Below are 17,404 nucleotides of genomic sequence, written 5' to 3' on the forward strand. Positions count from 1 at the left end.
AAGGGAACAGAGGGGGAGCGATTACGCCACTGTGTGTGTGTGTGTGTGTGTGTCTGTGTGTGTGTGTGTGTTTTACTGAGAGATATAAAGAGAGTGAGAGGGCAGGCTAGGTGGTTGTCCTAGTCAGGGTGTTGGTGGAATGTTGTGCTCTGGTTACCATTAAGTCCACTTTGAAGAGACAAGAGAGAATGCACACGCACACGCACACAATCTACATGCTCATTCATTCTGCTTTTTCATGACTATACAACCCTCAAGGTTGAAAATGTTGAAACGCTTGCCGTCTTTTTACGACATCTGTCCACCGTTTATCATCGAAGTACACGAGCCATCTGAATGTAAGCATGGCAACCACGAGGCAAACACAAAATGACCGATTCAAGAAAACACACAAACACACACATGTCCAACATGCTTTCTTAGAAAATAAAGTTGTCCGGACAAGATGGAGATGAGGCAGCTCTAATTGCTTTCTGTGGAATGGACTTTTCCGAGGCCCAAAGCACGTTGCCGAATGGAGAAAGTTTGCGGTTAAGATAGCTGAAAAGTTGCTTTTTTTTTTCCACTGATGTATTTTGGATATGTGTGGAGGGTGAATGCGATGCTTTGTAATGCGAGTTGGTTTGCTTCAAATAAATAAGGGTCCTCCATTTAATATTTCTTTGACAGTGATGTTATTGCCTCTTTATGGCTGCTAAGTGGAGTTATACTGGAATTCGAATGCGAGAGCAGTCTATGCGAAGACACGAGAAGAACATGAGAAAATGAGGAGATGATTGTTAGCCATTTAATGAAAGAACAGAGGAAGGATTTGCATTGTAATAATGCAAATGCTGGAAGAGTGCAACTTCCCGTGCGGCAGATTTGCATGAACACTGTTTGCATTAATGTCCGCACGGATCTGGAATTCAAATCAAGGACATTTATTAAAGCGACGTCTTACACAAAGTGAGCTCAGATTGGCGAGAAGTGGGTCACGAGAAACTCTTTAGGGATTATTCCAAAAAACAGCTTGAAGTGATTAAAATGTGATCGAAGAGAGACGCTCATCCTGTGAGAGTGGCACCGGAGTCATTATCACCTTTACTGCAAACGTGCCGTCTAATTTCACACGCGCGCACGCGCAAATTGGGTGAAGGCTCGCACACATCCACCTGCGAGCGCCGCCTTCACACCTTGACACCATCTTCACCCAGCAGAGAAAAGCGCTCGCAATCTAACAGCCTCTATCGTCAACCGGTGAGCCTCAAAAGTCGGCATCAGATAAACGGGATCCTCGACATGGTCCCACATGCGAGCGGAAGCCAGCTGGATCGCCTCCAGATAGGAGAAAAGCCTCTTTGTGACAAAAACAAACAGCAGGCCGAGTGGCCAGACATACATATCCAATTTCCTTTGGCTTAGCGTTACAGCATATTAATCGCACGTTTGATCCTGCGCCGGGAACCTTGAGCGAGCCAAATAGAAAAGAAACCCTGCAAAGGAACGTGACAGTACTATTTACCCGCTAAGGCCCAAATAGGACAAATGGGGGCGGAGGACGGCACTGGGAGCAAAGTGGAGAGGCCTTTAAGGCAAAGGCAGCGGGCGCAGAAGAGAGGAGCTCGCCTCTCACGTCTCGCGGCGCTTAACCACCGGCCGGCTGACATTTATGTGCGGCTGCAACTCGGCAGCCTCCATTAGGAGATGATGCTAATCTAGCTTTATTGCAATTCAAGACCCATTTAGGAGGTTTTATTTGGCGGATGGATCATCTTGAAATGTTCAGTGCGACGAGAGTGTCTGGCTTCTGCAACACGTTACTGTGGGGTCAATTTGATGGGAAGGCTTCAAAGTTGGAGGGATGTAGCAAACATCCACCCAATTGCTGCCTGGCGAGACTAAGCTCTTTGTACATGCATTAGCAGCGGGAATCCAGCGCATAATCTGCCACCGTCACAAATGCGAATCGACCCCCACCACCATGAAGGCTCATCATCGTCGCAATATTCCAACCAGGCTACAAATTAAAGCTGGCCAAAAAAGAGCCTCCATCTAAAATTGGTCGCTTCCAGCTCAATTCCAAACATACTACACATGCTTGTGAAGTGCTTATAAAAGAGGTGCGCCTTACGAGGTTTTGGGGTTTATGGCTCCGGTCCGCCCGCAGTCGTAGATGACGAAACTTCCAGAGACCACCGACGTGCCGTTGACTTTGATCGCCACGGAGACAGTCGAATGATCTGCAGAAATAAAAGTATTGTACACAAAAAAAATTTCAGCCAGCAGTGCTAAGCGAGGTGTAAATATTTCAATCTCAGTGATTCCATTCTAAGGGGACTGACCTCTGCCCGGGAGGATTGGCCGGTAGTTTTCCCGAGAGAGCAGGGGACACGTCTGGATCTGAGCGGGTCCGTGGCCCAGGTGCAAGGTGGCGGCGGTCCACATCCCCGGCCCGTATTCGCACTCCACCCGGAAACCCACCAGATCAGGAACCATGCCGTTGATAAGGATGCCCACGTCCTGAGTGCAGACGCAAACACATGTGAGTGAGTTTTACGTTACTCAAAGTTAGCCCAGGACTTTACCACAAATCTATTTACAATAATGAAACAGATGGCAAGCTGCTATTTTCCTCATCTAAATTTATCATTGCGATGAAGTGTGCCAGACATGTCACGAGAAACATAACACCTCTGCGACGTGACTCCATTTGAGCAAAAATGTGGGAAGAATTGGGCGACTGAGAGGAAGTGCGAGACAAAATCTTCTGAAGCTGGACAAATACAAATAGAGCATGTGCTAACATGTCTTAAAAAGCTCCTCCATTGTTCAGGGGCATTGATCATTTCCTGGCCAAGGCTCTGACTTCCTGCCTGCCGCTTCCTGTTTGGGGAGACAACCTTGAGCGGGACTTCCTGTGGCTCCGGTGAGGTTAGCGTGTGTCGGACAGCCGCCTGGCCGGCCGCTCGGCCCGACTGACCTACATAACGGACTAATCCGCGAGTAATGAAGCAATTAATGACACGTCATCTTTCGGCCTTGTCTAATTATGGGCTGCGATTGAGGGTCAAACAAATTCCTGGAGTGCAAAGGCACAGCCAGCTAATTGTCACATTGTTATTACGCTCCAGGTACACGGCTGCAATTCCACTGAAAACAACACGCCATCGCCGTTCCCCCTGCCTTCAAATTACATGAGGGCGTGTGTGACCATTTCCATTTTTCAGCCCAACAACACATCGCTGAAGCGTTTCATTTCGCTGAAAACACGTCAAACAAAATGAGCTTGTCCGCCCGCCTGCCCCTTAATCACATTTCTTACATTTGTGTTGTATCTTGTGTCAACTCATTAAATTCATTTCAGAATCATTGCATGGGGAAACAGGAAGACTGCTATGATTCATTTCATGGCGTTGTGTAAGATAAAGCACAGACGAGATCCCGGATAAGATGAGATCACGTCATATTTATTAGCCGTCAAGTTGGGCTAAATTGATCTTCGTCTAAAAGTGCATAGTGGGGATATTTTAAAGAGGGCAGTATTTATGGCGTATTTGGCACTTTTTGTAGCTCTGATGTTTTTGATGGGCATTCATTCATAAGTTCTAATATTTCTCCCAGTCATCTCTTGTTTGGACCTGCCTTGCACACGCGCTATTTACAAAATCAGCCATCACATGTTTTGCCTTGCTGGGATGGATGGAGGTGTTAGATGAGACCAATCATTCTCAAATTGCAGCAAGAGTACCTCTAGTGTTACGTAAACGCGTGAAAGAATCCACGTTTCCCTCCATTCTCAATATAGAACATATAATAAATGTTTATTAGCATTTTGTTTTTTTAAATTTTAGGGACTTGGAAAAAGATTTTTGTTTGCTTTGCAGCCCAAGAGTGGTAAATAAACCGTCGGATAAGAGGTGACCCGAACTATTGTGATTATTAATATACCCCAAGAGGTGTCAGGTTGTAAATAGCTTGTTTCCATGAGCCACAATGCTCATGTAGTCTCTTTCTATTTGCGGAATAGGAGAAGGACGCGGCGTGTGTACCTTGATATCTGCAGCGATGCTAATCTCCGGCGGTGTCAGGGTCATGGAAGGACACTGTTGGGGGCCTTCACCCACGGTGATCCACGCACGTGCCAAGAGTCCCTGGGCACACTCCTTCTGGATGCTACACCTGGACAAACAGGTAGAGTCCTGTTTGATCTTTTGATTCCCCCAATGTTTTTATTCTCACCGGTGAATGACGCTCCATGTCCGAAGCTCATCATCATCGGCGCGTGTAAACGGTTGCTAATTGAGACGGAGTAGCCTATCGCTCAAATGCCGCGCTCTTCCTGCCGTAAAAAGCATCCTGCGATACTCGTAGCTCACCTGTCATTTTGCCGCGACAACCTTGACACTGGGTCGCATGCATCGCTATGGTAACCCATCCCGAGGGCACTGCCATCACAGACAGCATGCCAGAATGGAATCTGGGGAAACTAGTCATTTTTAAAGCAGTTGGATAAACAAGCCTGCCTTCACTGTTTCTCCACAGCGTGTCTGTGAGCATTAATGAATGTCTTGGACGGAGAAGACGACGAGGCATTCATCAAGCGCAAAGGGCCGACAGACACTTTGACTTGTGTCTCATTAATGAACTTTATTGGCCGCTGCTGCTGGCACCCGGCTATCTTCATCTGCACACTGCAGGACAAAGTGACCTCACACGGAGGAGATCCCATTTAGCTGCATCGCAACACACCACATAACGAGTGACCCCCCCCACCCACCCGCGTGTGTGCGTGACTGCACGCTTTAGGGTTGTGTCTGAGGATTCTCGTCCCTTTGGAAGCGATGGGCTGAGAATGGCCATGAGGTCAGCCGCTGTGCTAAAAATAGCATTAAGTGGCTCTGAAATCCACAAAAACATCCCCTGCGCATGAATAATCTCATAAATACCAAGTGGTGTTTTTGCAAAAGAAACAGTCACACTCGGCGGACATGTTGAACCGTGTTCAGCTGCGCTCACCTCATGCCCGACTGTCATCATCACAATCCAGCTGGCGTGACCTCGTTTGCATCTATTGGTCTGTTTCCAAGTTCTCTCACAGTTTTAACTCATATTTCAATAGCAGATTTTGCCGTCAGAGGCGGACGTCATAAATTCCCTCAAACAATGAACTGCACGCACAGTTGCAGATGCATTCTCCCTTGATTAAAGAAAGGGAGAGGAAGTCAGCCTTCAACTGAGAGGGAATGGCAAACATCGTTTCCCATTTTCCATTGAGAGGTTACAGTGAAGCAAAGAGCAGATTTTATCGAAGAGCAATGCTGAAGAAAACATTCCGCAAGCGTGATCTTTAATCTTGAAGGAACAACATGCAGAATATCAACAAATATACGATTTGGGCTGCGGACTGCTGAAGCTGCAAGTTGACTAAACATCAGGAATCGATTCAAGGATCGGTTCCGCTTCCTGTAGGTTCAAAAAGTGAATAAACATACAAGGAAGCGCCGGTCGACACGCATGCTAGCCAAATCCATTTCAAACAGCCACTTTAAATAAACATAGGGCTGCGCAAATAATCAAAATTCAATTACGATTACAATATTGGCATAATCGTCGAAAAAACTATTATTACAAAAATATAGTCTTTCAATGAATTTAAATGGATGTACATTTGAAACATTTGCTTGCTTTGTACCCGAAAATAAATGATGACTTGAACAATCGTGATTTCAATTATTACCAAAATAATCGGAATTGATATTTCTTTTCAAAACCGAGAAGCCCCAAGTTAACATATGCAGCTAAAATATAACCAGCGAAAACTCATCATCGCCCGCTTGAGTCAGATAAGGTGGGAAGCGACTGAGACTGCTAAACAGCAGGGGAACATACTGTATGTGCTCGTACGCACGCACGCCGATAAGGATGCTAATTTCTTCATAGCAAAGACTGCCAGTCATGTGTGATGTGATTCCAATAAAGATATTAAAGTGTTTTTTGTAAAGGGCCCCAGCATGAAATATTTGATCAAGGACGGAGTTCTATCAGTGGCAGGGCTCCCTTTGCAGACAACAATGCCTCCAAGACATGTTTTGGTGTTGGTGCTGCATGGCGGCGTGTTGGAAGCCGTCAGAGCCGTGCAGAAAATCAAGCGGACACCCACGGAGACAATGGCGGCCTCCGAGGTTTTGGGGCAAACACTGCTCAGCGCTCCTCAGAGTCAGTCGAAATGCAGCCCGGTGAACCCCAGCCCGGCGAGCCGGAGGGCGTGAACGGTGGCTCGGAGGCCACGCTGACTTTAGTGCGCGAAAAGGACATCAAACGCACACTCATGACATCAGCTCCCAGACTCACAGTGACAAACACGCGCGCACTCACACTCACACGCAGGCTCACACACTTTGACATTTCCTTGTCAAAAGAGCCAGTGTGCACTCTCCCTCCCACCACCATCGGCACAATCAACGCGTCTTTGTCGATGAGGAGAGAGGAGGAAAAAGGGGGGGGGAGGGAGACGAGGTCTGCGGGGACAGACGTGGAGGATGACTGAGAGATGGCCAAATTCTTGAAGCTACTGGAAAATATGAACGCGAGAGAGAGCCAGAGCAAGAAAGGAAGACAAAGAGAGAATGGCAAACGCAGTGAAGCGAGAAAGGGACGACAGATAGATAAATAAAGAGAGGAGACGGGGAGATGACAGCCTGACCACACGTATGAGCACTCACGCATGCTCAGAGCTCCTCATCAGCTTCACTGCTCCAGCTCTGAAATGCCTGTGGCAGTGCCAGAGCCTGGAGAGCTGCAGCACAAAAGTCACTGGCTCATCTGAGTGGCGGTAATCACGCAAGCTAGCAAAGCTCAAGGCCGTCTTTCTTACCTGTTCTCCAAAGTGCACCATCCGCAGTGGGCGTCACCTGCTGCCAAACAGTCACCGCAGCTCGTCCACTGTTCACATTGGGCCACTTTGACCCGCAGCATCTGCTCAAGCATAAAGGAAATTCAGTGCCAGCCGCAACGTTGTAATCGCTCTTACGTTTACATCCAGATTCACACACTTGGCCAAACCACGAAGCAAACCAGTTAATATATCAAATTAAAAATTTAATTGATGCTAATAAGACAAATCTGACTTCCATTGCTGTAACATGTGCTGTGAGTGAGCATCTGGATGGATGTTTTTCACACGCATGTAACAGACGTTTTAAACGTACTGAAGCACTTAATGGATTTCTTTTACAGGAATAAATCCTCAAGACTTCCTCAATGTTGAAGGAATTAGGTCACGCAAGCTACATTTTGTCATTCCATTGATGTGCATGCCCTTTCCCCCCATAATGAAAAGCACTCCAGTCAATGATGTTGCTATTCGATTGATGGCCGCTGATATTTTTATGAGGCATCACTGTCAAGTGTAGCAGAATGTCGGCCGGAGCAGCAGAGCATCGCTGTTGGTGCCTTTCGCCACAATCTGCTAATTGTTCCACTTTGTTTGGTTTTGTCATGTCACAGGCTCGACAGAAACCACTTGGAGTTTGGCGAGCGTGAATGAATGACAAGAAACAAATAACAGCAGACGTTGGCTTACATGGTGGGAGGTCATGAGATAAAGATAGGTCCTGTCATTGGGATCAAAGGTCATGATGTGGTGGACAGGCTCGCTGGCCGGCAGCTTTAATGTGCGCTGACTGGCCGACGTCATGTTTGGTGTCAAGGTCACCTGTAAAAGAGAAAAATTACAAAATGAAAGACCCGGTCCTTCGCACAACTGAATTACGCACATCAGACCTTTTCACCATAAAGTCACGCATGCCACAAAACCTTCTGCACACCTGCAAGAAGTTGAGACCTTTTCAACATGTCACACAAGAAGGACAAAAGCCCTGATGTTTAAGTTGAAACGCAGCAGCCGCATCGTCGAGTAATCCAATTTAACGGCCGTCACTTCATTTAGGAAAGCAAATATTTGAATCGGAAGCCCCTCAAAGAGACAAGACAACCCAGGAGTTTTCTTGAAAAAAAAAAAAGCTCTCTCTCTGTCTCCCTCCCTCCCTGCCCATAGTTAATGTGAAACCTGGGTAGATAGATAGAAGCTTAAGCGTGGATGAGAAGCTTTACCTCCGCTTCCACATGTTTTTTTAACCTTGCCATCCTGTTTCCACATGATGTTATTGATGTATTGGCTCTTAAGGGTCTCGTCACCTGTTCTTTGGCAAACATTTCACTAAGTAAACAGATGCCGGGTGATGCAGTGGGTAAGCAACAGACCACAGACCTGGAGATGAAGCGGGACTGACGTGGTGGCAGGAAATCAATTCAGTTGAGGCCATAATGGAGATATAACAAGCTGACAAAATGCTCGTCCGTGTACATGAAATAATATGAATCTTTATATTCCAAATAGTCATTTTGGTTTTAATGTGTAAAGAATGAATTGCGTCAGTCAAATGAACATGTGGCAAAAAAAAAAATCTGGGCGGTCCCGATCTGATATTATACAGATCGGTATCGGCACCTGATCGGACTCTTTGGTGAGTCAAAAAAAGAAATCCTTTGTGTGTCTCTGTGGCTCATGCATTCAGTGTTCAGCTTTCCTTTCACCAAGAGCAAAAGAGAGGCAGGTGGAAGTGGGGCAAGATAAAGTCTGCTTGTTTACAAAATGCATCACTATGGTCACAATCAAGCCGCGCTTGTGTGTGTGCGTGTCTGTGTGTGTATCTGCGTGGCTACAAGGTTATTCGTAGTAGGTTGGTAGGTTACTTATTAGGTTAGTCAGTAGGATGTGTTTAGAAGCTGAGCAAAGTGGAAGTCAGCTGAGATGGAGGAGACTTCATTGATTTGAAAGAAAAAAAAACAAAACCCAAACAAACAAAGCTTGTAATTCCAAATGACTTGAGCGAGAGCGCTCTCCAAACGCAGCCAAAGAGCTGTCCTAACTTAATCTGCGCCAACGTCGGTCCCCGCCGTGTTTCGTCTGAGCCAACGTCGCAGCCACAATCACATTACGCCCGCTAACAGCACCATTAAGCTCGGCAACAGCCCGCCACTCGCTTTCCTCGGGGCAGCCGCACGCAGACACGCACACATACACAACGGCATCGAGACACACTCCTTTACTCATTATTTAGTAATCTGTGGTCAGGCTAATGCAGGGGTCAGCGACCTTTTGGAATGTGACAGCTCTTGTAAAGGACTACCAGTCTGACACAAGATTCTGAAATAACACATTTGCTCATATAACCTTGAATGATAAGTTATTATTGATAGTGAATGATATTGATCTATGTGAAGACTGATGATGATTTCGCACCACAATTCAACAATCCAACAAGACAAACTGACAAATGTTGATTTCTATGAAAGTGTTTCAAATTATCACTTCTCTAACCTTTCTAGGAAATCACAATGTCCCATCACTCAATGGACAGCTATTTTTAGTACAAGCCTGCAGGCTGCTCACGCTTTTCTTGCCTGGAGCCTCATCGTCCCCCTCAGCCGTGATTCTTCCTTTGTCTTCCCAAGACAGTTTGGACCATCGCAAGCGTGCATTTCTGGGAGATGTCACCTTTTAGCATGCTTGGGTGAGTTTGCTATGGAAGAACTTGGCTGGGAATACTAACACATCAAGAAAATAAAGAAGCGCCATCCAAAAGAGCAGGGCTTCTCAAACTGGCATCTGGGGACACTCAAGGTCCATAAAAGAATTTAATGGTTTTATATATATATATATATATATATATATATATATATATATATATATATATATATATATATATATATATATATATATATATATATATATATATATATATATATATAATAAAACTGTATAATAAAACTGCCAAAAGTAAAAAGTAAATGAAAAAATGTAAAATTTAAAATGATTGAAATATAATTGAAAAATTAAATACTAAAATAAAATAAATTGAATACAACTCTCTTCTTTAAAAAATATGAATTTGTGATTGTTGCATTACAACATTTTTCTCAAAAATGAACAAAAGACAATGTAAAGGATGTCATTTAGTGGTATATAGGCTAGCCATCGTAAATTGGATCCAAAAAGATTGCGAAACCTTGCAAAAGAGAGCCAGGCCTCTATATATTTGTTTTTTACAGGCGTCATACTTGGTTGAAACATATCGTTCAAACAAGAAAAATACAGGCTCCCCCAGTTTGCCTGAAAAAGCGTTCGTTCCACTCAATCCGTCTCACCTCTCCTCGAAAAGGCATGAGCCTGAGCTGAGCGTGCTACCTGTACAAAGCAGATTGCTGCCTTGCAGTGATATGCACTGCTGGTGTAAGTACCCGGCTTAAATCAGAATAAGTGGACCATTTTATATTTTACCGACTCAATAAAAACTCAAAATGACCATCTGTAGTTCTGACTTATTCAGCATTCCATCATAGCTCATTGTTTAGATTCACAGGCAAGAGTTAGCTGCCTTTTTTCTAGCTGGGAAACAACAGGTGGTTGCATGTTAGCAACCCGCTGTCCTCTGTTTAAATTGGAATGAGCACACTTAGTTGTTGCTTTGAATGAAAAAGGCAGGAAGCACTTTGAGATGGATGCTCATGTCAGTTTTTGCCTCCCTAGCCAAGGAGCCGCCTGTGGCTCTCTCAGTGAGCCCAGTCAGGGGTGACGAGGTATGTGCTTGAGACAGAATTAAGGAATGCTCTCAATTGGAGGGGAACTTTTATTGTCGTTTCCCTACAAGCTGCACAAGTCTGAGGCGGTCACAACAAAGCGGTGAGTAATTCGGATGTGGCCAAGTCACCTTGTTAACAGCTTTCTGCTGGTGTGTCAGGCACTAAGTCACCATTTAGTGGGACCACATCAAGGGACAGGATGCCTCTGGACCACACGGGGGGCCGAGGGACTGAGACAGACCTGTTGTACACACTTCCAGTATTTGGATTGATTTGTTGATCAAATTCATCATCATTATTATCATTATTATTGCTATAATGATTGTCAATTGTCGATAGTTTTTATTTTTATTTATTTTTATTTATTATTATGATTATTATTATTATTATTTGCTGGTGTTTGAGCTTTTTAATCACATACTGGCTGGGCACCAGGTCACTGCCAGTGCAGCCCGCAAGCCTGCACTAAAAATAGCTCACCAGTCATGGGACATTGTGAATTCCTTGCAATGTCATTTCAAAGTGTCAACAATTTCAGAGATTTCGAGACATAATGGAGTGCAGGTTGTTATTGGTCTGCTTCCAAAGTTCATCAGCATCATCATCATCAGCATCAAGACACTCATCTTTGTCTTCACATTGATGAGTATCATCAATCAATTAGTAACAATAACATAAAAGTAAAGGTAATCAAAGCCAATTTGTTTATTTTTTATTTATGTCAGGAGTGTGTATCAAGCTGCTAATCCTTTGCATGAATCAGTTCCCGAGAAGAAACCATTGCTTCCAAAAAAAGTTGCCGGCCGGCCCCTGATGGTGTGACAATGTAAGACGCAGCTTACCTTTCGAAGTCGCCCATTGGAGGTTCCCAGAAAAATCACGGTATGGTTGAGCACATCGTCCACAGCCACAGAGCTCAGGCCGTTGTATTGGAACAAAGGAAGCGACCTCAAGGGCCTCCTGAGGGCCAGAGGGTGCTGCAAGTGGGCCGCACCGCAGTCCAGCTGCTCCGGCTGCAGCTGGAACAAACACACACATGCACTTAGCCAAAATGAACGCTAGCCGTCACATCAGAAGAACAGGCCGGTCGAGTGATGAAAGCCAAAGAATAAAACAAGAGTTGATAGGAGAGATCACAATGAGCTGCACAGGCTTCAAACCCACTCAATGCTCAGGGAGGCCTTAAAAGAGTCTTCAACACTCATCACACTCTGCTTTTGTCACTTTTGGTAAGCAGACGTCGGTGAACCGTCACTACCGCGCTACAACGCTCACCGCCATCTATGGGGAATTCGGTGAATATTTTCAGAATGTCAAGGCAAAAAGAAAGTGATTAAGAATGTGTAGATATTTGCACAGTAGTTTCCCGCAGGCCTATCTACTGGCGGCTTCAACGCTCTAATCATAAATTGTGTGCGCGTGTCCCTCGGTGCCGGCCTTCACGCTGCACGGCGCAGAAAGATCACACGTCTGTCGCAGCAGCGACATTAGAAATGATCATCATCACGAGTTAGAAACAAATATAGACACTACGAACAAGGTCTTTGGTATGCACAGGCAAAGTTGAGTGTCTCTTGCCAACGGAATGAGAACACGGAGAAGAATGGCCACAATGAGACTTTGTGACCTGACAGCAAAAGGGGTCAAGGGACACTTTGACTTCTCTCGGCTTTCACCCAAAAACAGAATTTATAAAGAGGCTCATTCTGGAGGTCAATGTCCACTCAAAATCCAGGAAGACGATAATGAGTGACTGATTGCGCGTGTGTTCATTCATCATTCGAGACTCCCAAAATACTAGAATAAGCAATTAGCTTTTTTGTTTGATATCAAATCTTTGATATCTAGATTTTAAAATTGGACCAAAAAGTTCAAAAACAAAAAAAAAGGGCAGAGTTCCAAGGGTCAGCAACACCTCTTGTAAATATCAATGAAAATTTTAACAAATAAATATAGCTCCCTGAAGTTTTATGGAGTGAATATAATTGAATATTATATTCCCATGTCTTGTTACCGTGGGATAGGGGGGAACGATATTTCGGTTTCTTTGTGTGTCTTTGGCATGTGGAGAAATTGACAATAAAGCTGACTTTGACTTTGACTTTGAAATATTCATCTTTTACACAACCTTGCTTGAAAACAAAGTGCAGCACCACTTAAGTTAACTGACCCTTCATTCAAAATTAAGACGCAACATTACTTATGCTTCATGTACAGATAAAAAAAAAAGAATAGCCATACAAGAAACTTCTAATGCCCGATCCAGTTTTAAATTGATCACTTATTGACGATTAAGAAAAAATGGACGATGTTGATAATCAGCAAAATTGCCAAATATTGGCCCTATGACCGTATCAAAATTCGCCTAATTTAAAAACAACATAATTTGCTCTACAAAGTCAACATAAATAGCATTGTGGGAATTTTGGGAGTTCTTTGAACAGCTCAATCATGTTTTTGAGAAAAGATGGCAGACACTTGTCATGGTGCTTCATTCATAAGAGACACACAGTAGGACACTGTGCAAAAAGGCTCTCCGGTGACACAAATACAAAGAGAAAACAAGGCTGATCGACCGACACAAGGCGCTGTGAAATGTCCTTCAGGGCAAATATTGCGTTTGGTATGCATGAGGAATTGACATTGGAGCGGGACCACAATGTTGCAGTCATTTGACTCGTATCATGTTTATTGACATGACCGTCCAAAGTTGCTTTGGACATAAAAACACACTGGCTCATTGTCGCATACAAAGACGCTTCTTTCGGAAGATGATGATATCTGAGGAATGAACATGACTGCAATTTGTCTCGTTACTGCTCAGATAAGGGGGAGCAAAGTGACTAAAGTCAACACGCTCGCAAAATGTTCACTCATCAAAAGTCCGCCTGCCCGATTCTTGTGAGCAAACATCTCGCTGGCTCTGGCAGTGCAAACAGACCGCGTTGTGTGACTGGCAAACATATGTTCGCCAACGTCGCTTAATCCCCAAGATCCAATATTTAGCAAGGATTCCATGCCAAATTTAGATGATTGAACATTTGGTCACATCGCAAAGCCGTTCGACCGGGGCTCCTCCATCATTGACTGGAAATCAGAGAAGGCCTGTGAGCCTGTCCAATTTCCAAGCACGCAATCAGAAGAAACGACACGTACGCACAGTAGCCACTTCTGTTTGCGTTTGTTTCATACTTGGACAAAACAGTGGAGATTATTTTGTGGCTGTCCGTCTTTGCTCTGCGTCCAACATGTGATCATACTCTGACGTCACACAGTAAAATGAAATCAAGACCACAAACTGTAACTTGGAGATGTAAGATAGCATCTCGATTTGCTTGTGTGTGAGGGAGACAATGCAACTCTTTATTTGCTGCCATTTTTGTGGTCCCATAGGTCAGAGATGCTCGGAGGAGAAGGAGACAAAAGAAGCGCAAAGTAATGACCCTTGGCTGTCCTCATGTTTTGCCGAGAGGGTGCTGAATTGTTAGATGTGAGAAGCAGCTCAAGCGAGCCTTCCCATAACTTCGGTGTGGCTGTGGAGCACCAGCAAGTTGGTGATGCAAACGTGAAGTGGCAGAAAGCTTCACGAGGAAGCTTGTCTGACTCCTGAAGGCAAAGCAGTGTCGGGCCGGAAACTTTCATTTGTCACAATTCCACATTCAGACTTTTCGGAAATTTAGTAAAAGTGCCAAAATTGGAGCCAATAGTTGATTAACTACATTTTAAATGGTCTAATCCAAGATAGTTGCAAAAAAAAAGAAAATGACTCACAGCCTGTTCTTGTCTTGCCACATTTAGTCGTGTATCAATACGGCTCCAAAGTTCATTTTGGGTGCCACTGGTCTTATTATATAATTTCCTAGCAGCATGGACACATTTCCAACCGTTCCATGTCATGGATGAGCTCATAGGGTCCGTCCCAGTTGACTGGGGTGAGAGGCAGGGTACTAGTTGCTAGTCGATCGACAACAAGCGTTCAAACTCGCAATCACACCTGCAAACAATTTAGAGTCTAACACACATACATGTTTTTAGAATGTGGGAGGGAGGGAGGAAGGCGGAGTATGGGCAGGTACTCCAGCCAACATGCAAATGTCACACCTCAGAAACAGATTACCAACTACTCGTCCACTGTCCAAAGTATTTGAGCTACATACAGACTTGTTTTAGGATGAGTCAAATGGTACAAAGTAGAATAGTTTAATCAAATAAAATTTAATAAAATAAAGAAGTTATTTAATAATAAGAAAGTAAATAACCCTTTTTTAACCCCCAAATGAAACTATTTCAAAGCAGGCAGTTTATGTGTGTCTGTGTGCGGATAAGAAAGTTTGAAGGAAGCAAATGTTGAGCTTACCACCAAGTTCCACTTCTGGACGCAGGCTGCCCCGGAGCCCTGGATTACACTGTCCAGCACCTGGACGTCACTGCTGGGCGAGTTGGAGCAGCTCCTGCGCCCTCGACGGATCTCCTCCTCAATGTCCGCAAACCTGAAGGCACACAGCGCGGTCTTCTTGTCCCCCTTGGAGAAGACTCCAAAGAGGAAAGCCTCCGGGGCGTCTCCATCGTGGACGTCGGCGGGGTAGACGGACAGAAGCCGGTTGTAAATGTCGCCGTTGCGTCCACATTGGAGGGGCACTTGGATGTAGGACTCTGTGAGCTTCCTGCTCTCAGGCCCGTTGGACTTTTGGCCGCTGGTGTCCAAACAGATCCTGGCCAGGATGCTGTTGGGCTGGCTCTCCTTGTGGCCCATTTTGGCATCATTGTTGAAGGCGATGTACGAGTAGGTCTTGTGATTGAAGGCACGCACAAAGTTGAGTTTGTTTTTAGCTTTGGCCTCCTGTTTGATCTTGAAAACGTTGTCCTCAGAAGGGTTAATGTCATAGGTGAAAAGTCTGGAGAGATCGCTGACGTCAAAGGAGCGGATGGCGATCTCTGGAGTGTTTTCGAAGCGCAGGTCTTCCTTGCTGTGGTTTTTGGGGAAATACTGCGTGCCGGCGCCGGTGTAGGTGGCCCCGACGAGCAACCGAGTGTCGCTCCCACCGTGGCTCCCACGTAGGACGAGCCCCACTGTTGACGCGTCTGGGTGGTTGGCGGCGATGTTGAGCATACTGGGGAACACGGTCTTCTCGCCCTCGGGTGGGAACTCCACCGCGATCTGAGAGATGTTGCTCATCTTCCGGAGCTCGCAGAAGCCCTGGTATACCGAGCCGCACGCGACCACGACGCCCTGCTCACGGTCCAGCTCCAGAAGCTTGTTGTGGTTGTCCGTGAGGGACTTGGGATGCTGGCACGGAGCTTGCGGAAGCTGCGGCGCGTGGCACAACAGGTTGTCCTCCACCGGCCCCGTCCTCTTGTGCGCCTCCACGCTCAGGGTCGCGTTGAGCTGGTAGAGGCTGTTGACGGTGGCCACGTAGACCTTCCCGGACGCCGGGTCCACCGCGAAATTATTGGTGCTGTTCGGAGTGGAGAACTGCTGCTGAACGCGCAGCGCGCTGACGCTCCGGCGCGCCTCCAACGCGAGTACGCCGAGGAGCACAAGAGCGATCTCCATCGGAGGAGGCATTTTTCCTTCTGGCCGGCTTCCGCGTCTTCTGGGCCGAGGGGCGCATTGAGCAGAGACTAAATTGCCTGTTTGTTCCTGGGGCGACAATCCGAGAGGAAAGGCTGCTTCCTGCTTCGCGCCTCAGCCCGGAGTGACGCGATAAGGCGAGTCGTGCTTCCCTTTTTTTTTTGCAGGCTGCCTCGTCTGTCCCTCTCTCTGCCCCCTGCGTGTGCGCCTCCGAGAGGAGCAAGCGCAAATGTGAGCCGAATCCCTCCTTCTCTGAGTCAAGGCATGTTACAGTCGAGAAAAAAAGTGCACCGTTAAATCATACAACGCGTGTCTGAAAAGTTGCAGGACCCCTGTCACAAAAGACGGATTTCAAACCAAATTTACAAACACTAGTTTTCACCTTCACTGGGGGCCAAACGTCAAGCGATGGCTGCTCGGGTCAGTGCGCGAGAAGAGGCAAGAGTTGTGTGGCAGGACAACTGATGACTTCTTCACCGTGACAACGAACACGTCCGCTCACCAGGCACCAAACGCCGACTTGACCTGGCTCATTTATTTCTTGCCTTTCCAAGCTCAAGTGGGTGATCAGGGGGACCTGTTTTGCAGATGGTGAAGAAAAAACAACAACAAATAAATCATTTGTGACACCAGTCTTGGAGCTTTTCTGACTCAATTTTCCATCCCATCCCAGTTTGAAATGATGCCATGCTCTGGGTTATAAAATAAATGAATCCTCACATTAAGTAGTTGTGCATGTGCCATGTGCCCTTCCACAGAAGATGGCCCACTCGTTGGTCTGACCGGTTCCGCTTGAGGTTAATGGCAGGTCATGAGGTCACCATCCCCTCGCACCGCTTGAGCACCTTTCAGATGATTTGCACACATCCGAGTGTTCGGTCACCGTAAGAGGCCGTGAAAGTGCAAGCAGATGAGAACACCTTTCCACTTGTTGACACTCGTTATTTTTTCCTCTTACTCGGTCTACTCTACACTCATAAATATTCAAGTAGAACACAAGCGCTCCCACTCAAGATTTTCTGTTTTTAGTTTCATGATGAAGTGCTCATGTCCTCGCGCATTAGAATGGAAATTGTTTTTCAATTGGAGCACAGATTTATCTTAAAATGAATGTTAATCCCCACAGTTGACGCAAATCGTTTCAGCACACGTCGTGTGGAACACAGAAAGCACACAGGCTCCCCACCGCCACATTTGATGCGCAAA

At 45.8% G+C, this 17,404-nt stretch overlaps 1 protein-coding gene across 2 annotated transcripts in view; it reads right to left on the reverse strand.

Moving 5' to 3' along the window:
• The window catches only part of plxnd1 (plexin D1), a 50,619-nt gene extending 34,225 nt beyond the window's left edge, over positions 1 to 16,394 (reverse strand). The window contains exons 1-7 of one of the 2 annotated variants that reach the window (XM_088368581.1): positions 14,984 to 16,394; positions 11,469 to 11,645; positions 7,565 to 7,696; positions 6,857 to 6,957; positions 4,032 to 4,161; positions 2,325 to 2,502; positions 2,114 to 2,222 (exon numbers count right to left, since the gene is read on the reverse strand). In XM_088368581.1, the coding sequence (XP_088224707.1) occupies positions 2,114 to 2,222; positions 2,325 to 2,502; positions 4,032 to 4,161; positions 6,857 to 6,957; positions 7,565 to 7,696; positions 11,469 to 11,645; positions 14,984 to 16,192 (2,036 nt within the window). In that variant the 5' untranslated portion in view covers positions 16,193 to 16,394. Of the gene's footprint in view, positions 1 to 2,113; positions 2,223 to 2,324; positions 2,503 to 4,031; positions 4,162 to 6,856; positions 6,958 to 7,564; positions 7,697 to 11,468; positions 11,646 to 14,397; positions 14,625 to 14,983 lie in introns of those variants that run through there. The other variant, XM_088368582.1, reaches the window with a different exon arrangement.
• Between the last annotated feature and the right edge of the window lie 1,010 nt (positions 16,395 to 17,404).

The sequence above is a fragment of the Syngnathus floridae genome, chromosome 2 (assembly GCF_059516105.1).
Source record: "Syngnathus floridae isolate MCC-2025c chromosome 2, RoL_Sflo_1.0, whole genome shotgun sequence".
NCBI lineage: Eukaryota > Metazoa > Chordata > Actinopteri > Syngnathiformes > Syngnathidae > Syngnathus > Syngnathus floridae.